General features: G+C 34.2%; 1 protein-coding gene across 1 annotated transcript in view; it reads right to left on the reverse strand.

The window, feature by feature from the left end:
* Nucleotides 1-26,468, reverse strand: part of spg (dedicator of cytokinesis spg) — a 71,713-nt gene that overhangs the window by 16,910 nt on the left and 28,335 nt on the right. The window contains exons 5-16 of the mRNA XM_068774287.1: nt 16,366-16,480; nt 12,378-12,665; nt 10,182-10,382; nt 8,380-8,479; nt 6,800-7,035; nt 6,085-6,244; nt 5,382-5,505; nt 4,366-4,520; nt 2,984-3,152; nt 2,036-2,170; nt 1,138-1,384; nt 530-716 (exon numbers count right to left, since the gene is read on the reverse strand). Coding sequence (XP_068630388.1) covers nt 530-716; nt 1,138-1,384; nt 2,036-2,170; nt 2,984-3,152; nt 4,366-4,520; nt 5,382-5,505; nt 6,085-6,244; nt 6,800-7,035; nt 8,380-8,479; nt 10,182-10,382; nt 12,378-12,665; nt 16,366-16,480 — 2,117 coding nt within the window. The remainder of the gene's footprint in view (nt 1-529; nt 717-1,137; nt 1,385-2,035; nt 2,171-2,983; nt 3,153-4,365; nt 4,521-5,381; nt 5,506-6,084; nt 6,245-6,799; nt 7,036-8,379; nt 8,480-10,181; nt 10,383-12,377; nt 12,666-16,365; nt 16,481-26,468) is intronic.

A 26,468-nucleotide genomic window follows, 5' to 3' on the forward strand; every position in this document is an offset into this window, starting at 1 on the left:
TCAGAAGATCGAATAAGGATTGAGATCCGTAGATAAACAAAATCAACATAGCCCGGGGAATCGGCAAGTTGAAATGGCAGTCAGGCTACAAAGCCCGCAGAACGAATGGCTGCTAGGACCTTAAAGTTTTAGAGCGATGACCACGAAATGAACTAGACTTGCAAGGGAGCGTATTGTAACTTGATATACAGTTGTCAAAATATACAAGAAGTCTCATGTTAGAAAGCCTAAAGAAAATATTATCAGCATTATCATTTTAGTCGTAAGACGTAAACCTTTCTAATAGATTTCTAATAGGACCGGACTAGAAGCGGCTTATATCCTGCATCTTCCAAAGACCTTAACAAGATCTTCCGCAAGTATTAAAGCCTTGTATATAAGATTCCGAGGATCATTTTAAATAAAGTGAGTATAAATAAATATTTTAGAGTTCTTTTTTTGGTACATTACTGTAAAAAGCAATGTATCAATTATTTCACAATAAACATATGACACATTCATTGTACTAAAAACGAACAGCGAACCTCACCTGGGTCTTGACCTAGCGGTCCCTTGAGTATCTCCTGGGCGGCGACCAGCCTCGCCTTGGCTAAGGCAGGTGGTGCATTAGCAGCTGCAGCGTCCAACATCGAGGCCGTCACACGCGCTGCCTCGACTGGCCCCAGAGCTGCTGCGACCTCCTTTGCCACACTAGCCCATGACGTCATTAACGCCACCTAACGACATGATTTAGCATTTGATTTATCACGTCGAATGTATTAATCTTTTATAAGCAATGGGTTTTATAGTACCGTAACTGCATTCATAACGCCATACTATATATGGTACTCTGGTACTGTTCTCTAACGTTCTAGTCTACCAGCAAATGATCTCACAGCACGTAATAAAGAGAGTTGTGTTCAACATTTTACTACGGGGTCTAATTCGAAACAAAGTAATTAGTTTACAAAATATTATTGTTGACTTATAGCTCATAAAAGGAACAGTGGGCCGATCACACCTGCCTTATATTTGACGGCAGAGTCTATCAGATAGACCAAGGACTGCAGAAAAGCGTCTATGATTGAATAGGGAGACCACAAATAGTGGAAGAAAAAGAGAAAATAAATAAGTGTAACATTTTAGCAATGAACTAACCTGTGCCGGGGCTAAATGCTCTCTATGAGGATGTTGAGCCAGTGCCTTCAATGCATGCAATGCGGCCCTCACGTCCCTTCTAAAGCTGTCCTCGTACTGTCCACCCGTCGCACGAGAAAATAGTCGACGCGATCGCACAGCCAAACGAAATACAGCGCCCAGCGAACGCAAACATTTGCGGATTGGTTCCTGTCCTTCGGCACCCGCGGCCCACTCTGCGCAATGCTGCACCGATGATAGTAAACCCCTTTCAATAAAATTAGAATGATATTAACATACAGGAACCACTTCATCCAAAATTTTGTAACGACTGCAAGTTAGTCGATGTAGTAAAAACGGAAAACAATAACGTAAACAAAAGAAACAGTTTTCCAGTTACTTCAATGCTAAAAGATCACGATAGCACTTTTTCTTTATTTTACTGTGTTTTATTTACATAATTGCATTGTACGCGTTCAAAGGGAGTCCCTCATGCGTCTGTGACCCAGCGGTGGACCAGACCGCTGTGCATGCAATTACTTGCTCTCCCGTATATAGAGGACTTAGAGTGGCTTGCAAAGTGGAAGTGGATCGGAGCATTGCTTGCATCGCTTCTCTTTTGAAGAGGGGAGCCGCTACCCATTCTTGCCGTTTTATTGTAAAGTGGTGCGTGACGAAATTAGGCATAACTAAACTGTGTAACAGGAAGTGTAGCGAGGAATGGGAGGCGATGCATGATGGTAATATGAGTGAATGCTGTATGTTGAATGTATGCTGAATGATAGTAACTGTGAAGAGTAAAAGAAAGAGGGTAAAAATAGGAAGGTATATAACCCTGCCCCTAAAACAAGATTTAGTAGTATTTTACAAAAAAAAAAAACATAGAGAGAAATATGTCGAAAATGCAATAGAAACATACTTATAAACCAAAGCAGCAGAAAAATGTTCTTCTATATACACATCAAGGACAGGTCTGAAATGCTGGAAACGACTTTCATCCAACAAACTGCAGATTGACACTAGCACCAAGAATACCGTCCCCGAGTGTGGAGTGCTGAAAATAAAAAAAATACTAAATTATTTTATCAGATGGACAATGACAAAAATTTTTTTAAATGACGACTAAGTGACACCATCATACCATATACACAGGAATATTACAATATTGGGAAAACTATTAGTGCTCTATTTATGTAAGAATATGCAAACGATTGGGAAAAAAAGCCGTCGTCCTGCCTATGACGACATCTATTGAGATATCTCAAGAATATTACTTATACATGCAAGATGTTTTTTAGCGCTGGTTAAAATTACTGAAATCGGATTTTATGAAATTATATCCTCAAAAAACAGTGGGGGGAACTGCCGAGGAGAATCATAATAACAATAATATAGAATACATTTTACACTATACTAAGGGCCTTAAGTCTTATAGGTGTACTTACGAAAACTTTAAAACTTGTGAAACTGTATAAACCACTAAAAATTCCAAATATGTACAAAAGATTTTTGACCACGCAATATTCAGTCTTACGTTTACCCAAAGCGTATTCGAATTACAGGAAAAAAATAATTGTATTGTGTGTGCAATTGCAAGCTTTAATAAAATGTGTCAACAGTGCAATCTTGATCCGTTCATAGCGAGTGTGCCCGCGGTAAGAAAATGCTTAAATGATAAGTTTTTCAGCATTTTTTCAGTACGTTTTCAGCGTTAATCCAAATTGTAAATGATATCTAGTAGTCATTTGCACATATTTGTAATAGCTATAATAGTACTATTACTGAAAAGAAAACTAGTTTCGAGTTAATAAGGTTATTAGTAGTAAGTATTTATTTAATTAATTTAATAAATATACAACACACAAACCTATTTCCATCTTCCGTAGAGAAGAGCGCGAACAATGCGTCCAGTACATCCCGTAAGAATTTGATGAGCTCTTCGCAACTGAGTCCATCTCCGAGCCTCAGTACTCGTAACAGCGTCTCTTGCACTTTCTCCGGTCGAGCGCGCCACTGAAGTAGCGCTAATAGATCCTCTGTGATAATAATTAAAGTATGTAATTTTATAACAGTATAACGGACGCTCAAATATCCGACACAAAGGAAACCTCATCGAAAAGTGGACGAATTATAAATCCAGTCGGGGCTGACGGTACGACAAACAAAAGGATGGTTTAATTAATGTAATAATTATTTGGTCGCGCTATTGTGCGTCCCTCGCTTTGTTGCTTCTTTATCTACACCTGACAAGCGGTGAGTGAATAGTGGCTTTATTGTTTCTTTACCTCAACTCGCTAACATAATTACCTGCCGGTATTTAAGGACGGATCTCGAGGAAGTCTGTGAGATTTCGTCTGACGTCTTGCCAGGGATATCAAGCTTTAAGGAAGCGATAGTCGGTACGTTGCCAGGTAGCGAAGTGAAGTAGCGTCCATGGCATGAACAGTTAGTGTTCGCGGAGTCACAGTTGAGTGATCCCGCGGTTAGTCAATTGTGCGCGAATAGTCAGTATACGTCCATGACTATTTTTAGTCTTAGCGTCGTGACGTTACAAATCTCTAAGATTACAAATGGCATTTTAATTCTTGCCTCACCCTGACATTTGACAGTACAAAAGTATTCGGAATATGTCTAGTATATCTTCATTAAAAAATCAGAGGCACTAATGAGCTTATAACATATCTACTTACTACATACCATTTTCCCGATGGCATTCACAGCTTTGTGGATTTATGCGTACAGAGACTTTAAGGTAATTAGCATAGACCTGTTTACAGTAAACAAGCCAAAGAGCTACCTTGGGCTCGGTATTATTCAATTCACCTGATTGAGAAACCATTAACATTACAGGAATGATGTAGTAGATTCTTTTGAGGCCCTTTGGAAGACTATGGAATACTAACATAGACTTCTCGCAATTTGTCACTATGTCGTCGGTACACATAGTGGTGGGCCTACCCACGCCGCGTCTAACGGTTCGTGGTCGCTATTCAAGAAACTAAGCAGATCTCTTGATCCTAAACTTGATCATGGTTATGCTTAACAATTAAATTCGACTGCTTTCTCTATAACCTCTGCTGGGGTTGTTGCATTTTGGAACATTTTCACCTGTAGGATGCCGCCAAGCATCAATTAAAATATAAGGATATATAAACATATACAACGTTAAGCAGTTTCTACAAAACCGTTAACGGTTACCTCGATAAAAGAGTTATATTAGAGCATAGTTATGAAAAATATTAATTGTACCGTTCTGAGTTAGTTTAGTTGAACATAACAGCGTGCTTATGGTGCAATTTTCTTTGGAACTCCTTTGGAACGATGGAATAACGCCATTGGTGGGTGCAGTACGCGCTGTGTCGTTCGCGCATGATGGTAGAGAAAGATAACTGGCACTCTGTAATCTACATACATGATATTTGTTATATATTACACAAGTTAAATAAATACTTATGGTACCAACACCGCTGTACCACGCCTTAGGTGTGCGCGCGAGACGGGGGAATATTTGCTGCTATGTTCCATCACCTCGCCGTCAATGCTAACGGCAGCGGCGCTCATGCTCTTTCTTCCTCGTTGCTCACCTCACCGCGCATTCCTACGGTACAGCGATGTCGGTAGCACTTTAATTTTGTCTTCAAAAAGTTAACAAATCCTTCACGGGTCTGAGTGTAAGTATATATATTAAATTACCAACACGCGTCTAAGACCTGCCTCGTCTTAGTTTTAAATTCAAAATTAAAATAACATTTTTAAAATAGTCTTATTATGGCATACAAGATTATTAGTTGATCGAAATATGTGGGACTTGGTTTGGTCACTCATTTACATGGGTGATATTATAATGTACACATAGACATTATTTATTTTTATACAAAAAGATCAACTATTGAGTTCCTGGTCGACTCTTCTCTGCAGAATAGCATTCTGAGCCACCGCCGGCTTGATGCTTATAATATTAAATTAACTAACATTTCAAAATTGCGTGCCTACACGTATAAACATATTTTAAATTGGAATTTGAACTTTAAGCTTATTCGGAACAAATTAAAACCGGAAAATATTTAATAACATTGTGTAATTCATTTATCTTTAAAGTCTTCCTGTTTATGTTTGTGTTTATTACTGATTTGATAATAGGTATAATATTTATCTATTTCTCTGTACATGTGTCTGCTCCACTCTAAGTTGACCGGTAGAGAAAGCCCATAGGCATTAAGTACGCCATTGCGTAATGTATACCAATATATAAATAAATAACTTACTTAGACGGATCATCACATTTATACACGTATAACTCGTGAGCGCCGTCTCTGAGCGTTGCACCACTCGCTTCCATAAGCCTTGCGAACGCGAATCCAAACAGTTTTCTTTCATTTTTATCTCGAGCTGAAATTAAATAGAAATAATAGTTATTAAGAAAGGAATTAAAAAAAACAAGGGCCCTACCTCTTACCTATGTAAGAATTTCTGCAATACAAGTATTAGATAAATTTTTTTATTTTAACTTTCAGACAAGTATATAAAACCCCAACTATAGATAATACTGTACATTTATGTACCAAATTAAATCATATGATAAACTGTATATAACGCGTAAAACAACACTCATACACATAAGATTTCTTCGAAAAATTTTTAGTCGAGAACGAACGGATTAAAACTTTTAAATTTATTTTTCTACATTATATTTCGGTTATTTTAAATGAAACGGTGTACATTATTTGTTTTGAGGAATATTAACATTTTTAATGGTATCAGTCTTACACATTCACAAATAATTTTTCCTTTGAATATGTTGCCCGTTTGGAATGACTGTACAAATTACTAATTTACTAATGCCAAAATTACCAACTTACCCACCTATTATACCGTATATAACAATGAATATAACAGATATTAATTTTGGTATGGAATATTTTAATTCGCATATATGTTGTCCAAATGATTACTAAAAACTCAACTGACTGGAACAGTGTCGGAACTCGATGCGGACGTGTGCGTGCGTGAACGTGTCCAGAGGAACAGTGAGGCGAAGTTGCTCGCCCCACGCCGGGCTGTTGTTGTGGTACAGCACCAGCGACTCGTACGATGTGGCGCCCGCACCGCTAGCACCCCATACGCAATCCTGAATGAAAACCATAATACATAGATCATTTTTCAAAACGTAATAACTATATAATATATTTACAGGATTTAGAATACTTAAAAAGTTTTAGGCATTGTAACTTACATGACTGTTCATGTTCATTAGTGTATGGATTAAAAAATGTTCTTAAAATTGGTAAGTGTGAAAAGCAGCTACAATTTACTGCTTAGTTTTAGATTTATCAATCAAAATATCCGCATTATTTAAATCTTTTTGTTTCCAAAAATATTACAATAGTTATAATAACATAAATGCTAATTCATGTCCAATTTAAGGTCCAAGTTATAAAAATAACTCCGCCTATTCTAATCTATTCATTAATGCGTTAACAGTCGGTTTCATATCAAAATTTGTAGTGAAAACATGTACATAGCATATATTTTATCTACAGTTCACTGCATGCTTAGAGATGCACAGCAGTTTTTATTAAAAAATTTGGTAAAAAAAATAATCAAATGTATTAATATATCCAAAAATTGCAAAAAGCATATGTGGTCTCACAGTGACAATTTTTATATTAATTTTCTTACTCACATTAATAACCTGTCCAGTATTATCATGCACGTTCACAGTGGCCAATACATTCTTGGCAGTACTCTTGCCGCCCCTCTCGAACTCTGCTCTCTCCAGCGTCAAATACAGGTCGTTGCGGACATCGCCAGGCATTATGACGTCGGGAAATCCCCGCTTCGGAGTGACAGTTGCACCCGATCCTACTGCTTCGGCTATACTCGCTGTGTTGGTCAGCAGACGGAGCGCCACCACGATACCTGCACGAAAAACGATTGGTCATCATTATTTGTTCGAATCAAGAACACTGATTGTATCTTAGATTTTAGAATATACATAGATTCCATTTCAATAAGTTTTTTCACAAGTAATTATCCATAGATTGTTAGAGTGCTATTGTATATAAAAATTATTGAAAGGTTTTTACCATAATGCATTTAATATGTTGTTCTATAATTCTATACTTGAGCTAAAGATTTGTTTATATAAAGGGCTTTAACGACGCTTGTAATTGAACCTATTCTGTATGTGCATACTAAAAATTTATTTGGTTGACCTTCGCTAATTAAAGCTACCTGGGTTGATTGTTATATAAATGTTAATACATATGATATTCATTTATCATTTATTAATTAGCATAATTTTTAGTTACGAGTGATTTGCATATGTAATGAGAAGAATGCCAGAAGAGTTCAATTTGATAGTAACTAGAATCAATATGAGCTCTCTTTTAAAAGCATTTTTCAACTCGATGCAATTGAAATAATAATTAACAGATTTGTAATACATATTTTGATTCCAAACAATTTAAAATAATAAAGAATTTTATAGTCTTTGATGTTTGATAATACGATTGCGGTTAAAAATGTTATATAAGATTATCGAACATAAATGTCCTTAACGAAGATATAAATATTTTAGATCAGGAGTGAGCAATCTTTATAATCGACGGGTCAATTTAATTTATTTTTTGGCGGGGAGCACATAAAGTAACACATATTAATAATTAACAAAACTTAATTTTTAATAAACATAGAAACTAAATAAATAAAGTAAAAAAGCACACATTTCGCGTACAAATTTTAATGCTAAATACAAAAAAAAATAAGAAAGGAACACAATAACGAAATTACTCCAAATTTGTAATAAGAAGTTTGGCACTCTTTTTGCGATACAAACTGAGTAATATAAACCTATTTTCTCTTTTTCCATACTATGGTTGTCTATGAGATTGCATTGTGTGATAAGACCGCCTTATTGTACTTTTTGTTTATTATTATAAAACTATTTAAATGTATCCCAGCGTATACAATAAAGATTATTAAATAAAAACAAAATAAAAAAGTCGAAATTGATGGGGTGGCTACACGGATGCAGCTTTCTAATCGTGCATCACTCAATCTCGATCGATGGTCATTTTTGACTAATTGTTTCGGTTTAGTATGTTTATTATAATTAATTTTATAACAATATGTTTATAAGAGATAACCGATAAAATAAATTTGATTTTTGAAATACCCTGCGGGCCGCATATGCATGTTTAATGGGTTTCTTACCCCTGTTTAAGATTATATTAATGTTAGTAAATAAATATAAATAATTACCGTAATTAGGCTGGCCGGGCAGTATGTTGCACTTATTCGTTTGTTTCCGTATGAGCATGTCGTGTAATTGGTGGAAATCTTTTTCTTCACACTGATACACCTATAAACAGAAGGAACATACGTCATATGGTTTCAACTCATCTAATTCTACAATTATACATGAAGCTAAAAATAATTGGTTGCAATTAAAAATTGTATGACGCGTGGTGTTTTAAAATGTACTAGATGTGGGACTCTATTGTTCAATCGACAAATGCGGGTGTCGCTGGGAGCGTAGAGAAAGCAGCTCTGTACCTGGCTGTACCCGATTACCAGATTGACTAGGGCTTCCTTCCCTGCATTTTAATTGTACAAAATTTTGTAAAATGTATATTGTAAAATGCATCATAATAAATCCGTGTATATCGCTTGATTAAGTTTTATACTTTAAAGTCATCGCCGGAAGCATTACAAAAAGTATTTTGATATATATAATTTACCTATAATAATTTTAAACCAATAATAAACCTTCTTTTCTTCTTCTTAAACAAAACACAGCAAATCTGATAACTAGTACATGCATTATAGACAGATATGTACAACCTTTTTATTCAAATTAGGTACAACTAGACTGTTACCCCTATTGAACCTATAGGCAAAACAGAACAAAGTGACAGTGAGACAGTAAAACATAAAATCCATAATAAGAGCAAAACATATATGTAAGTAAACATCATCTTGCATAAATAAGTTAATGAAACCAATCTCTTGTACTACTTTCTTTCGTTAAGCTTGACTTCATATTTATCTATATATGTGTGTACTCTATTGGAACATGATCGGACGGCTGATTTAACAAGCATTGATTTTTTAATAACTTAAATGCAACTTGCTTACTTCTCAAGTTTTCTTCTATTCAAAACTTTCACTGGGTTCGTTAATGTAACCACGTTAGAGTGAATATCGGCAAGGGTCATTATATGTTCTGCTGGCAGAAAGCTACAAAAGCTCATCGACAGCATAGGCGATATGCTTATCCTAAGAAGAGACACTAGTGTCACGGGGTAGGTAAGGTCTGGTCAAGTGATTCAATTAGCCTTCACCAATAAATACACCAACAGTGGTAGCCCTGCGATAGAGGACTTAGACTTGTGATCGTAGGTAGCAGGTTCGATTCCAGGGATATAATCTTATATAATTCACACTTTGTGCATTAACTATAATAGAATTGCCACTGCTCATAAACAATTTTGCAGAGGACGAGCAACACTGTCCCCTGTGTACCATAATACCATATTAACATATGATCGCCAGCCCGCCTGCCAAGCGAAGCTAATATTATATATTCCCCCATCCTTTGCTTGGCATTGGGTGTATATAGGCTGAAACGACGACGACCAATCGATACTCAAGAGAAAACTTGCTTCTAAATTAAGTTAATTTATATTTAATAAATTAATCATCATCGGGAACTAACGTAATAGTGTTCACGTACCTACTATTTATTTTATTATTGTAACTGGCTGGAAACATGTATTTGTTGACTATATGTCTATACAACAATAGATTTCGAACTACTGAGCAACTCGTGCGTCACTTTACTTTGTAAACCACGCATGACAAAATCAATTTCTTTAATACATATAACATTTATCTAAGAGCCTGATTTTAATTCAAGACACTCCATTCTTATGCATGAACAGAGAATAACTAATAAAGCGAAATTAATCATTCAGGATAAGATTCCTCATCAAACCAAACAAAAAATTATGTTTATGTAAATATTATTGTAGTCGACGGTTATGCGTGTAATTTAACATTACCTTAAAAGTGTATTCTCTTTCGGAGGGATGCTGCCCAGGCTGGCGGAGAAATTCTGCTAGAGGCAGTACACCAGCGCCCAAGGGCCGACGGGCGACGGGCCCGCGGCGCTCGGTCGTACCTCCCCCACCAGACCATCTCCCAACTCTAACCACCCACGCCACCAGCCATAGCTCCCGTGACAAATCCGTAGTAGAAAGATCCTAGAAACAAACATTCAAATATTCTAACATCGATATTTTATTAATATATGAATAACAAAAATTCATAGGCTCCGCTGCCATCTGATATCATAATTACATCTGGCAACAATAACTAATATAATATTACGCTACATGTGTACCTTCCGAATGTGGAGATTAAATAAATACATTTTTATATGCAATTGACGTTTCATAAGCGCCTGTAAGCTACTTGTAAATTAAGAAGTAATAATACATTAATAATGACTTAACTGAAGTAAGTTCACCGCTGGATTATAGATATCCAAAAGGATCGGCTAGAGCTGTCCGCAATCAGCACTAGTGTACCTTAATATGGAACATATTGCGATGTTCTACGCTACGCTTACTGGTCCCCAAACTTGACTTAGGGGTCAAGCGCCTAAATGCTCTGCGCGGTATGTGGATTAGATAACATTACTTTTATTCTTGTAAGGATCTGCCCATTCCTAATTAAAGCCGAAGTCGATGACATGTGACATATTTTTTTAAATAGGCAAACGCAGTCTGCTTAGAATGGGATTAAGGTGATAGAGCCTCTTTAGACATTTACCTTACTACCTCTATACACTGGATACGATCGAGGACTTAGCTTTTGTGAACCTCAGCTAGCATTACGTTATTTATTTCGCCAATTATAAGGGTTGTTATGTTAACATTTAAGCAGATGTAGGACGAAGCATACAAAAGCTATGGTCTTAGCTGTAATAGAAATTTGTTTTAATGAGCCGATTTATTTCTTATCAGATTTAGTTAAGTTAGTGGAAGTAGCTGGATGTAGGCAAGACCAGTCATCATAGCGATATTTGGAGGAAACCTATGCCTTGCAGTTGGCGTCTGATGATGATCATAATGAATTTTCGTTTTTAATTTTGATACAAACTTTTTTTTCAAATTTAAATACAATAAAGAAAAATGCTATTTTTATTGTGGAAAGAATAAGGTTCGATAATTAATTTAAATCACTTGTATGGTTAAATGAACACATTCTTGTTATAAAAATAAATCACGTTATGATCAAAATTACCAGTAATTTAGTAGAGAAATAAATAAACGGCTATTTTAAAATCATATTTAGTGCAATATGATTTTGATTATACTGAGTCATATCCTTGACTTCAATTAAATCACGATAAAAAGATTTTGCGTAGGAGGAAATGTCAGTGATGAAACTAACACATCGGATTTTTTACATAATGACTAAATGTATATGTAATATATTTATATATATAGTATATTTGTTTACAAGATTCATCCCTATTTCGATTTACGCTAGACGTCTATTTCTGCAAGTATGATTAAAACGCTTTAAATTATACAGTATTTATAACATTTTTGTTAATATTAGTTGCCTAATAAAATGTATCTTCTTACATCTAGATTGCGCAAACGGAATCGAACCGGAATTGAAACCGCAACCTACGATCGCATGTCTCGGTCCTCCACCACTAGGCAATCACTACACAATCTTATTATGTGTTACCCTAATTTGTTCTGTCATTTTTGTTGCAACATAATTATGATCGCAAGTTAATATCATTCAGTCTCTGATATATTTACCCGTAAATGTACATAAAGCTCGCATTTCCTTGTTAAACTTTTTAGTAACGGCCCGGGTGATTGTAAATATTTGTTAAAGATCGACAAAGGGGAGAATGAATAGCACATTTGTCACAACTTTTACACCTATTTCCTATTAGCCTGTATAACACTTTATATAGACCATATTTCGAAATACGTTACATTGGTTTATACATAATGTCTCTACGGACAGATAATCAATAATAATTGTTTTAATAAGTAGTAGTCTGAATTTTGAAAACACTTTTTTCTGACAATATTTTCATTACGTTATTTATTATTTCTGACACCATTTCTTTTGGATAAGGCGTACATGAACTGTCAGCAAACAAGCTATACATAAATTACTTTAAAGCTTCTCCTACAACCAATTATAAATGTGAAAATAATACTTACTGAGAATAACGTGCTATTTGCATGCAGTCGATCCACGTAATTTGAAAATCCGTCTCTCGCTATCCTAACTCGAAACCTTTCTGATAGGGGCTGGGCGCGCCGCGCGTCATGTAACCATAGCAGTAGCTCGGCTTCGTCGCCACCAGCTGTATGGCCGAAGTCCCTCATGCTACACATGAGATGATGTGACTGTACGGTGGTCGTCGTTGTGTTGTTCCCGTTGTTGGTCAATGTTCCGGAATTGAAACTGCTTCCCGATCCACCGGCCCGCCTTAATGTACCTCGCCACTACAAATACAAATAATGTTTTCAAATTAGCTTAAATAAATGGAGTATAAGCATAGTAAAAAAAAGAATAAAAAAGATTTAAATGGGTGAACATTTAGCTCATTCATATACTTTTAAAACTTTAACCCATATTTCAATTTAACCCGTATATACCGATCACTCTAAAATATGTCACAATAATTTATTTTCTGAATTGTAATAACTTACAATTGAGAAAACCGGCCAATAACTTTTGTCAGTACAAAGACAGGATCAGACAGTGAACAATATGTGGCATAATTAATTTTAATATGTAGTCTAATTTAAGTTTTTAATCTGAATTATTGTTTTAATTTTAGTCTAATCTAAATTTTACTTCTTTTCTTTTAATATCATCATTACCTTTTTATTATTTCTGAAACAATTGATTTTTTTAAAGGGTACAGGTTAGCGGACTATGAATTAGTTAAAAACAAACAAGTTATATATTCACCTTTTTAAAGCCTTTACACATATAAACGATCAACTTGTTCAGAGTTTCTTCTTTTCATGAAATATAAGTAATTAACAAGTATAGAAAGGTGTCTCCGCGCAAATACCGTATTATAAAAATGATGTACAACAACAGAGTCATTTGCTAGAGTTATATCCGCATTCAATAGAACGATTGATATAATAATAGGAAATTACAAGATGTACGAAAACAATCGTTGAAAAAACAAAGACTACAATAATTGTTTTTATAATAAAAATCAATTGAAGAACATTACAAAATACTGTTAGCATTATGATTATTACATATGTTGTGACAAAACACACTTGATAAACTTTTAAAGTATTTTTTTTTCTTATCACGGACTCAATGAAGTTTACTGTAACATTCTATCTATAAAAATTTAAAAGGAACGAAATCGCATTTCGTAGCAAACTGCGGATTCGAGAATGAAATGTAGAGGTTCGTAATTTAAATTCAATGTTTCGTTTTAGCTTATTTGTAAGCCAATAAATTAAATTACTTTATCTCCTCTTATTCTTTTTTTCAGCCGAACTACAATTGTTAACTATATTGACGCTCTACCTAGTTGTGGACCTACCCTCACTGCGTCTCCCGGCTCGTGTCGCTCGAGAACATTTTGGTAACAGAATCAGTTGTACATTTACTATTATACAATTTGTACAATATAAACAAATCATTGTTTTTATTAGCATAATAAGAAAATTTCTTGTTAAACAATTTTTCTTTCTCTAGGGTACTGATAAGGAAGGCGTCGGATGATTCCGATATTAATGTCTGGACAATGAAATAAGTAAACACACGTTTGACAAAAGTTCGTTTGAGTTTTTAAAATGACGAGATATGTAGCTCCAAACTTGCATAACATTTTCATAAAAATATTTTAGAGGGAAAATATGAAAAAATTATTTGTTTTGCTATAGGGATTTTACGTCGTGAAACCACTACAAAGGGAATGTTATGAATGAAACATTTGAGTAATTCTGAAACTCATCAATGACTTGCATAATCTTACATATTTGTAATATTCACAAAAGGTTATTATTCAAAAATGGGTTATTTGCTGTGTTTTTTCATTGATAGAATAAGAAAAAAAAATACTTCCCTTCTTAAACATTTCGTGTTAAATAATATTAATAAAAATAGAGAAACTGCTTTAAAACTAAGTATGTATAACAGAAAAATTGATAAAAAAGGGCCGATTTGGTTGATTATTCAAAGTTACATTACATCAAACAGTGTATCAAGGCAATGTACATACAAGGTGACATAAGTAATTTATTTCTAGTTCCAAAAACTTTATAAAAAGGTAATGATGCAATCACTGCGACGATTACGCAAACAGCTATAAAATTGCTTAACCCGACAAAAATTTAATTTTGTGCGTAACTACTTGTTGATTTATGTTGTTAATCTCATCGTGACACTTCGGCTCTTTATATAACGCAGTGAAGCTAAAATTCACTAATAAATAATGTTTGACTGTGGGTATACGCATCTGAATTTTAGTAAGGAAAGTCATTGTTTGTATTTCGAGAATGGTAATTTTGTTTCAAATATTGAGCCTAACGAAACAAATATACGTGATAAACAGGATTCTCTTTGGTAATATACAATTACTAATAAATTTTCCAATTAATCATTCCCCACTTAAAAAAAAAGTATAGGTTTTTAACAGATACACACTGATGCTATTTCATCAGAACTATTCGTTATTTCAGTAAAGAATCAATAAAAATTTCAGCCCTAAATCGAAATCTGAGACGTGATTATTAATTTTGCGAAAATATCATAATTATTCACAAAAGATTCAATTTTTGAGTGAGTTATTGGTGTTGGATATTTCTCACCATTATTTTAAATATTTATGCATTTTCAAGCATAATTAAAACTTAAATGATATTAATACAAATTTTTTTGTCTTTATTTTTTTTTCTTTTGTTTTTTTTGTGTTTTTTTTTGTTTGTTTTGTCTTTACAAATTTGTAATGTCCTCGCCGGCCCCAGTGCGTGTATTACGTACATTATACCGCATGTGGCCAACAGAAACCAGATCCACAGTATGTCAGCAACTTGTCCATAAAAGGTCCAAGCAAGATGACCGAGTTTCAGAAAACGTATGGCTGCACAATACGTCGCTTATGCGTACCATATGAACAGATTTTATAAAGTAATGCATTATTCACACAGGAAAACTTCGAAAGGCATTTAGCTTTTATTTATATCGATTCACGCAATTTTATTTAAAATTTGAAAATAGAAAATGGTAATGATTATGACTATCTGGATAGTTTCTGGAAAGATAAAGTAGCAGTGCGCAGGCTACATAGCGAGCAGAACGGATGGCCGCTGGAGCCTTTGGGTTCTGGAATGGAGACCACAGATAGGCAAACGAAATATAAAAAATCTGTATTCTTAAACTTTATAGAAATATTTATTGTTGTGGAGTTCCTTCCTGTTTCATCTTCCCAACTATAACACCTTGCGAAGCATAGTACGGTCAAAATTAAAGAAGATAAAAAAATTAGTCGACGATCAATAAGATTTCTGTTAAAAGCTCCAATGTTGTATAAATGTATTTAGAAAGGTCTATATCAATGAGAAAGTTTCCAGCGCAATAATCATCACCACAGTACATGCACACAAAAAAGAGCGTATTCTTGTGATATGTGATTCTGAAAAAGAATAGCAATTACGATCAAGTGGAAATGAACCACACCCTAACAGGAAATTGACAATTTTTTTTTGTAAAAACTCGTGGGGCTAAATAGATACTATGATATCCATTACAGGTAGTTAGGTGTAATTAACACCGGGGTTATGATCGGACTATCAACGCACAAAAAACTTTTCGATACTTTGATATAACATATGACATAGTGTTTCCATCCATGTTTGTGTCTGGTACATTTAATCGTTTCGGCTTTTAGGAATTTTTCTAAAATTGTAACAAGGTAAGAATTTTAATATTACATATACGTGTTTTCTCGTAAGAGTTATTATAAACTATTAGCGACTTAAAAAAAAACATGAAAAATATTAAAATTCTTGGATAAGTTGAACAATTCGATAAATAGACAATATTTATATTGTCTATTTATCGAATCCAAAATAAACTTGTTATGTTTTGAGTTTTCCAATTTTCCTGTAGTTTATTTGAGTATTTCTAGTGAATATATAATAAATCTGGTATAACAAGACAACTTACTGCTGCAGCTCGCTCTGCACTCTCAACGTGTACCCGGTATAACTCAACAAGACTGATATCCTCAGGTTCTACTGCCTCTGCACCGTGTCGCGGTACCAGCTCTAATCCAAGTTTCCTGTAAAAATAAATTCTAATAAAAATCTAAAATATGAAAGATAATATTGTTCAATTACACTGTTTAAATAAAAAATAGGGCTTCATTGCTAACGTCACGTATAATCTAGTTGAACTCAAATCAGGAATGAGGTAATGTATAGACAAACCGAAGTAACTGATGAAGCCCAAACGATGGGCAAGTTAAAGTGGCATTGAGCAGGCCACACAGTGTTTTTTAGTTTTAAAGTTCTGGAGTGAAGACTGCGGACCAGCAAACGCAGCATGAGAAGTTGATCTAGACATTGGACAAACGACCTTATTGAGGTAATCGGAAGATGCTGAAAAGGGGCTGGGCGAGGCCTATGTGCAACAGAGGACGTCCTACGGCTGAAATAATGATTATAATACAAAATATCGAGAATGTACGAAAATATTTCCGAGACAAATTTATTTTAATTCATTCCACAAAAACAGAATTTTCAATTCAAGAACTTCTTGTTCATCATAAGATACTTTTTTACTAGAAATCTTTCACCAATATTCAAATTTAAAATAATTTAATTATTAAGCGTACAAAAAATAAGTCGTCATATAACGAAGAATTCTCGTACCTACAAAGAAACACATTATGCATAATAATTCTACACGTTCGTCTCTGCCTAGCAAACGAGAATGCTAAACATCGGTCAAAAGTAATTCCCCGTAAAATTGTACAATATGAATGGCAACACCGTGTGAATGTTATGAATCGCTTAGTTGGTTTTCGGAGAATTGCAAAAACAACATTTACCCGACCACTCATTGGTTAGTGTTTTTAAAATTTTCGCAATACACTTAATGCAAACGCTTATTTCAGTAAATAACATATGACATGATTAGTTATAGGTGTAAAACTCTGAAGCTCTATTGGACAGCCTAATATCTTCTGGCAGTACAGTCTGCAAGGACAGATAATAAACAATAATTAATTTCAATGTATTGTAATTCCAAATTTGAAAACGCTTTTTTATTGTTATATCATAGCGATATTTATTATTTCTAAAATTATTATAAGATAATGCTACACCATACACATTCATTTGCAGCAAATTCAGCTTTTACTCCTGTCTATACACCATTTTATGTAATAAAGGATAAACAAGTTTTTATCGATAATCTACACAGATATATAGCTTTATCAAATTAGCTAACGAGTAGTGCATTACTAATTTAAAATACTTAAACAACGACAATTTAAGAATTTCAAATACAAGAACAGAAAGCCATTAACAAATGACCAGTCTAAATAAACATTAGACGCTGTTGATTTTTTAACCCAGGTAAAAACACAACTGTAAACTTGTCAAAATACAAAAACAGGGCTGCAACGCCTGTGAAAGATGAAACAAAACTACAGGAAAAAAGGTTTTTAAGATAATTAGGAGCTATTGTAAATATTCGAACTCTACCTGAGTGACCGGCACTAATACTTTTGAAATGTAAGGCAAAATATAATATCTATTTAAAATTCTTTTCTGTCGTGTACAGTAAGGTTTTCATACTCATCTTTCCAAGAATCTAAAAGTACTTACTTAATAAAGAGAAGAGCGGTTGTTCAGAAACAGTACTGTTTCGGTTATCGACAGTTTTATTTTGTCAGCGGTTATATTTACTTATTTTTCTTTGGTATTTAACAAGAATGATTATGAGAAATTATATTTTTATTAATAATTTTAAAATTGATAACGCATTATCTGTTTTTAGCGGATCTTTGACATAAAGTTAATCAACTAACTGTTTACTCTCCGCAGCTAAATTTAAATGCAATCAATAATTTGGCGGTGAGTAAAAATATTATGCGATTTATTTTATTTAGCGCCTGTTTTTTTATCAAATGTAAGGCAAAGGGCAAAAAATTTATGTTTGCAAGTACAGGTTTATAAGTACAGTCATATGAACGATAGTTAATCGTCAATAATTTCAACGTTGATGACCGCTGGGGCTGCAAGGTTTTCCAGTGCTGAAATGGAGACCACCGTCGGGCGCTCACCCAAGAAGTTGAACAGAAGACTATTAAACTCTATAAAGACGTGTGACGCAGATTTCTCTCTGGACGTTCTACGGCTGAAATTATGATTATAAAAAAAATTGATGCTTAGGAGCATGAAAAAAAATCTCTCCGATGTATAAATTTTTTCAATTTGTTGTATTTGAACGGAATTTTTAATTCCTGTCCATGTCCAGCAGTTGACATCCGACAGCTAATATGATGATAATTTTCATCATCCTTATCAACTCATTTCAAGATAATTTGAAAGACGCCAATGTAGTTAAATGACTGGTTAAACTACGTGCTTCGCTATCCGCAGCGAGACATTGGTATTCCACTCTATTAAAACTTAATATCACTTTCACACATGTTATTGTATGTTTACAATTGCTTATAATAAAATAATATAAACAATATCATTATCTCACATCATTTTCAAATTGTTCTTAAACACACAGGGGATAGTAGGAAGATATAATAATCAGTGTATAAAAAGTCCACTTTAAAGCCAAATTAGATAAACGGATAATCGGTCACGTAACCACCGCTGTGGAACTAGCTTTCAATCACATCATGCGGCTCGCGTTTGCATGTCATAAAAACATCGTTTCGTACGAAAAACAGCCTTAAACAGAGCAACATAAAATTTAAAATCCATAAATAGCTATCTATTGTAACAAGAAGACGCTTTGTAAATGTACCTTCTCAGAATATGTAAAAGCCCGTCTATTTTGCCCGACAAATTTGATTTGTTTATTCATTACATGCAATGTAAAACGATTTTACATGTTATTTTATTTTGAATGCGAAGTATAAAAATCTGAATTTGAAAACACCGATTTTCTACATATTTGTAGTATCTTTATATTTGTAGTGCTTCCAGAAATAAAGATGACAAAATAATATGAAGGCTTCTTTTTTATAATTATAAAGAATCAACTACAACAAATTAGTAATACAGAATCGACCGCTATTAAACGAGTCGCTAGATGTATTCTTGTTTAAATAAAAATATAGATAAGACAATCTTTAACCCAAATGAAAGATTTTGTAATAACAGCATGGAAATAACGTATTTGTTTTATATAAGAAAGTGAATCGATAAATAGTATTCAATCCACAGCACCAGTGTACGTAAATTCATCATTTCGTGATGCAACACTGACTGGATGGATAACGGAATCATCTTTGATTCAACGTAACGGTAGAAATAATACATACATCTCTGTTTAAAACATGTTTCTTACTGCAAATTATTTGAATAAACATTGAAAATGATATTAACAACTTTTTATCCCGATGAACTTTGTATAGTCAAAATATAAAACCTATTGCAGAGTGATGATATAAATAACGTTAATGCTCTGTTGTACACGACATTTTTAATACATCCATACATATTTAGCTCTGTTACTTCAGCACTCACACGTGTTTTAATCAACTCAATGGTTTGCATAAGAAAATAAAGTGTTTAATTTTGAACTTCAGTATTTTTTCCCATAAGAACCTTGGTCGTGACTCGACGAAAATATAAAATAAAATCAGCCGAATTAATCGAGCCGCTTTCAAGCCTTGCGGTTAGCAACATTTTTGGTGATTCATTTTGACTTATGTATTAAACTCTTACATTATTTCGTATAGTTAATAACAAGTTACTAATTGTTAGTTAATCTGTCTACTTAATTGTAACAAAAAACCACGATTTAACGAGAATAATATTCAAACTTGTAAATCTATTTTTCGATGCATTAAATTCGAAGTTGTAGCATACTATTTTAATTGCATTTGTTATATTTTAAAATGGCATGGAAAGTTACAGCTCATGTTAGGGTTTTCTAGTTTAACGCAAAATGTAATAGATGTATTATATGTTCTAAAATGAAAAAAGATTTTGTGTGTATATAACAGAGATAAGTGTAATCAACTATCGATTGATCTGAGCAATCACTGGATCGGTTAGTTTCGACGTGCAACAAAAAGGTCACCTAACCAGTTATTCGAGCGACAGTCTGATGTCTCGCGCGACCCGGAACGTTAAGGTTTACTACTTGCCTAAGGACAGCTTATACTGCGATTTCACACATACTTTGTAAATTTATCCAAATATAAAATAGTGATATGTACAGAACATCTATTATTTTGTAAAACGTTTATAAAAATTGAAAACGTTAATAAAAATAGTTCCTTTTTCATATTATCCATTGGTAACTCGTTTAATTAAATAATGAAGAATGACCTATCTGAAGTGGCAGCGGGTGAGGCACATCGATCGTGCAACTGATAATGTTGGGGCCAAAAGGTTCTCGAGTCGCAACCACGACATAGTTAAGGTCACGGGAAGTCGCTGGATACAGGCAGCGCAGGGCCGGTCATTTTGACGAATTTCAGAAGAGGTCTTTGCCTTGCAGAGGGCATCCATCGGTTGAAAGAATGGACTCATTAAAATCCATCAGTGGACGTCTTAGTGCTGAAATTATGATGATCATAAGCTCATTGAAGCCACTTCCATAATTTCGTAACTAAACATTACCTCGGACTAAGATAAATCCAACTATCCTATCTCTGGTCATATATTCACCGACGGTGAAATGACAAAACTTTCATGTTCACACTACGTAACAAGAATAGTGCAACCAAATTATGCCAGCTCAAAAGTACGTAACGCTTTCTAGGTTTTCAAATTACACTATCTTACGAAGCATCAAGTTTATTCTCTTAGTATGAAATGTTCTATATTAATAATTTTAACACTCATCAAACCTGATTACGTCAATATTCATAAGTAAACTACATAGTGATGCAAAAAACTAACTTTTAGGCAAAGCCTGTATGACCTTTTTACGTATAGAATTTAATTTTCATGAGTCGTGACGTTTATTAATGTTAAAAAAGGTGCGAATTTGATCACACCAGCGCATAGATTTACGACCCCTGGATCTTTTACCATCGACTTTGACTTTTATTTGACATAATATTATCACGTAATACGAGACATAAGATGTATTAACATAAATACTATGATTAAAATAGTAACATTACGTTAAATTCAGGTCTTGAGGCTTTCTAGATAGTTCTTGTAGTTCTAAATTAAACATACTGTATATTTACCCGGATTAAAGATGTCACTGTATCTTAGTGTTAGTTTACCAAACAATTACGTGTACTGGATTACCAGTAATCAATATTTGTAAACAAATACTACATATAAATCATAATACTGATGGTTCATTACACTCATCCCTACCCTCGGTATGTCGATGACTTGTCACATAGTAATTTATGTTTAATGACTTTGTAGATTTAGGTGGATATTACTTATTGAAATAAAACTATTTTCGGTGGTTATATGACGGTTTCCTTTTATTTATTTTTTGTTCCCGACCGATTAATTTTCCGATATAACTCCAACTTGTTTAGGTACCTCGGAATAGCTGTGATATATAGTCATCCAACACTTCAGCCATACCCGTAGACAATGGGTACTTCAAAGTACTCACAGCACAACATATAATTTATGTACAAATAATTTTATTACAAAATTTAAACTTTGAGTATAGGTTGTCTGAGGTAGTTAAAGTTTTCAAACTTTAATAAAAAAAATACATGACACATACTTATACGAGGGTCAAACTGAAAGTTCTTAGAAAATCAAAAACTAAGCATTCTAGCAAGTTATTAGTTTTATTATAACTTTTCAAAATAGCGTCCATTTACATCAATACATCGCTGCATTCGATGGAACCATTGAGAAAAGCACCTTGCCCACTCGGCCTTAGGGGTCTCTTCGACGGTGTTTTGAAACGCAGCCACTGCTTCTTCGGCGTCCATAAAATGTTTTCCTCGAAGTTTTTCTTTTATTTTCGGGAATAAATAAATATCGCAGGGTGCGAGGTCGGGGCTATACGGCGGGTGACCCAGTAATTCCACGTCTGAGGTCGCCAAATAGTCGATCGTTTGCCTGGCGGTGTGCGACGAGGCATTGTCATGATGAAGGAGGATCCTGCTGCGAGGTCGTTTCTCTCGAACTTTTTCCAAGACAAGTGGCAAACAGTTGTTAGTGTACCACTCTGCATTAACCGTTTTCTGATCCTCTAAGACAACTGTCGCGTAATGACCTGTCTTTCCGAAGAACGAGGCCACCATCTTTTTTCCAACACTTCGACCTCTCTTTACTTTAGTTGGCAACTCTTCGGAAGGAAACACCCACTGAGCAGACTGTCTTTTGGTTTCCGGATCATAACAGTAAATCCAGCTTTCGTCACCTGTTAGTATGTCGAACACAGCATGAGTCATTGAGTCACACACATTGAGTCACCTCCGTTAAATTTTTGGATCATTTCTCGGCACCAATCAACACGGCGGAGTTTTGGAGCCTCGGTCAAATTATGCGGTATCCAGCGGGCACAAAGCTTCCTGACCGCTAAATGTTCATGGAGGATTTTGTGCACTTGACTCATACCTATGCCTAGACTTGTCCGAATCTGCTGATAGGTCACTCTTTTGTCAGTCTCTATCATACGCCGCACAACACTGATATTGTCTTCGGTCGTCGCTGTAGAAGGCCGTCCCTCACGCAAATCATCGGTGAGTTCGACCACGTTTGAATTTATTAAACCAGTTGTAAACTGTGGCACGAGATGGGGCTTCATCGTGAAAAGCCAATCGAAGTCTATCATAACTTTCTTGTTGACTTATATGACATCGAAAGTCATAAAAAATCATTGCACGAAAATTTTCTCGGCTTAAATTCATTCTGACGTGCACAGACAATTTTCAATTTGCCGCCAAATCGTAAAACAAATGACAAATGAATGAAATGTATACTCAATATTATTGGTAAAGAGTTCTATTTTCAAAATTTAAACTTATTTTTTTAATATAATGCTTTTAAGTTGCCAGTTCTAAAAACTTTCAGTTTGGCCCTCGTAATAAAACCATTGAACGATAGAACAGAAGTGAGGGTTTCATTTTTTTTTAAGGAGTATGCCTGTATAATTTTTAAAAACAGATTATCTACAAAATCGAAGTCCACAATACCTAGTGGTATTCAAGGTTAATCAAATTTTACGTTTAAATTTATTCAGTGTTCAAACGCGAAAGCTTTATTGTGTAACTACAATATTTGTAATGATTACTTCGATAGACGAAAATATAATTGAAAAGTATTACAAAAAATTGTCAAGTAAGAACGTATCATTTCACCCAAATTACGACAATACGTAATTTCAATATGTCTTTAATAAATCTGCAGAATATAATTCAGACGTCTAGACGTCCACGAACGCTGTCTTGAGATCGGCAAATCAAGTTTAACTAGTATTTTGGAGCATTGAACTTTGTTGCGTCTCATTATTTAAGTACCACGATAACCAGAGTTTTTATCTAGACTTTGAAGAGTGTTCGTAAATTAGTCCTAATATATGACGATTCTTATAATTTCATACAACCAATTACGATGGCTACAGCAGAAGTATAAAAAAAAACATTTACTGTAAGAACAAATTATAAATTAAACTTATATCCCAACTAATCTAAGTGTCCACTTTCGTAGTGTGTAGATGGAGTGTCTTCCGTAATATCTATTTCTTATAACAATGCTTCTGGTCACGTAGCTCTGCATCAGCAGTTAGCGCCTTGCGTTCCCATGCCTTAAATGTTGGGATCGGGTTGCGTGGCACGTTGATGCTACGTACGCAAATTCCTTATACGGTACGTATCAAACTAAAAAGACACTGCATTGTAAACAATCAATTAAAGAATCACAGACACGTCCATACCCGGATTCAATCACATTAACATTATAAGACGATTCAAAATGGTGTACCTTGTAAAGGAACGCTGTAATATTAAAATATCCTAACATAATAACTAACTATATACGCAGTTGTAAGATGCAATCCTTTGTCTACCAGACATCCAACGGCTAAAATGATAATTGTGGTATGTTATTTGTTGTATGTGTGTTATTTATACATATTCTTTGCTCCATACAAATTATGTAATATCTTATAAACAGGTCGATTGGTGTAAAATCTTTAAAGAGGTGAATGTATAGCTCGTTTGTCAGCAAACACCTATAAATCTTTTAAACATATTCCCAATAAAGCTGTACAAATTGGTCACTGTAATATATGTAACATTTTTTATGCCACAGGCCAATAACTAATGGTACTACAAACTCTATAGAGATAGAGTAAACAATAATCATTTTTAACGTGCAGTAGTCTATATGTTAAAAACGCTTTTTCACTTACGTCACAGCAAATGAGCCATATATTTACTCATTAAAAGTTTTTACACCAATATCCGATAATCGTGTACATAGTTCAGTACAAAGTTACGCATGTATCATTTTAAAGCTTTAACACCTTTAACCAAACACCCCGTATAATTTTTACAAACTTATAGCAGAATGTAATGTTTATGTACGGATAAAAATATATATCAAATCCGATTCGTACTAGACTAGTATGAAATCTCAAGAGACCGGCTCCATAAAAATACGATAATCGAAAGCATTTATCCTCGTGCCGATTTCAAGCTTAATACTTGCAGACATAAAAGTTCGCAATTTTTAGCGGCTATTAAAACTGAGTTATAATATTAATAGGTTTTTAACACTAAAAAATGGAAACTCGATTCGGTATACTTTTAAGACTACAGTCTTAGGTAGTCCACCGTGGGATCTTATACATTTTAAATAGAACCGGTACGAAGAGGATTGCATACAACGTTTACGAAGACCATAACTAAGTCGTCTGTTACTTTGTGGGTAGACGTCTATGCTGTGCTTGTCTATCTGTGGTCTCCGCTCCAAAACTAAGGTTCTAACAGCCATCTGTTCTTCACGATAAGTAGCCCGCCCACTTCAGCTTGTCTACCGGTCTCCTCGTTCCTGGTTCGATATTGAATAGCCCTCCCCTATGACTCGCTAATCGGCTGTGAGCTAGCCAATGAGTCTCAAACTGAGAGATCACGTTTACCTGATGTCAATACACAAATACAAGTGTGTATAAATACTAAATACATTACATGGATAAGAAATATCTAAGCATTTACTATATTCAATCGATTTTGTTTTACGTTGTACATGTTGTCCCATAAAACAACGTCAAGACAAAATCTTGTGAGTGATTTTAAATGCAATATGTTTTAACAAAACGAAAATTTCTTTTATAATTAAGGTATTAAATACGTGTGAAAATTTGTAAACGCGGTAATAAAACAACCAGGAACAATAATTGAGAAAATATATTTCTTTAAATAATTTTCTGGGGTTTGCCAATACCTGTTCCGTCACTAGAGTTCGGCTTTACGTTGATTTATTGCACTCACAGTACATATAATATTTGCCTTTTATAGTCCCGAGGATTTATTGAGAGAAAATGTTACACAAAACATTAAGTTCGACCTTTACAATAACGTGTAATAAATAAATAAAAAGACCCTTAGTGATTCAAAGAAATCACATTCAATCCGATCAAAGTCAAAGTAAAAAGATTTAGTATGACTTGATGTGCCTGAAACTCGAGCCTACGACCAGTTTGATCAGTTATCAATAGCATAACCACATTCATGTCAATCCCGGCAGCTGCTTCCGACACTGAATAATTGCATATAATGACTCACAATAATCATCGAGTTACCAATAAATTTAATACATATTACAATAACGCATGTACGTAGCTTGTAACTCATTCACGAATAACTAAACGTAATATATATTAATAGATATTATTAATTAAATTGACACATTGACAGCTTTACATAATACATAGCGACATAATTACAGTGTACTATGTTTTACTTAATGTCATTTAACAGATCCTTCATCATCATGACGAAGTTCCACAACTTGTACTTTCCTTTCCATAGTTATAAATCTAAAATTAAGAGTATATTGTTATATGATATATGTATGTGTAAACGTATAGAACTTAGTTTGTTTACCACTCATATAGTTGGTATTATATTATTT

The sequence above is a fragment of the Battus philenor genome, unplaced genomic scaffold (genome assembly GCF_028537555.1).
Source record: "Battus philenor isolate CCGP_79_NKW_IND1 unplaced genomic scaffold, ilBatPhil1.0.hap1 SCAF_7, whole genome shotgun sequence".
Lineage (NCBI taxonomy): Eukaryota > Metazoa > Arthropoda > Insecta > Lepidoptera > Papilionidae > Battus > Battus philenor.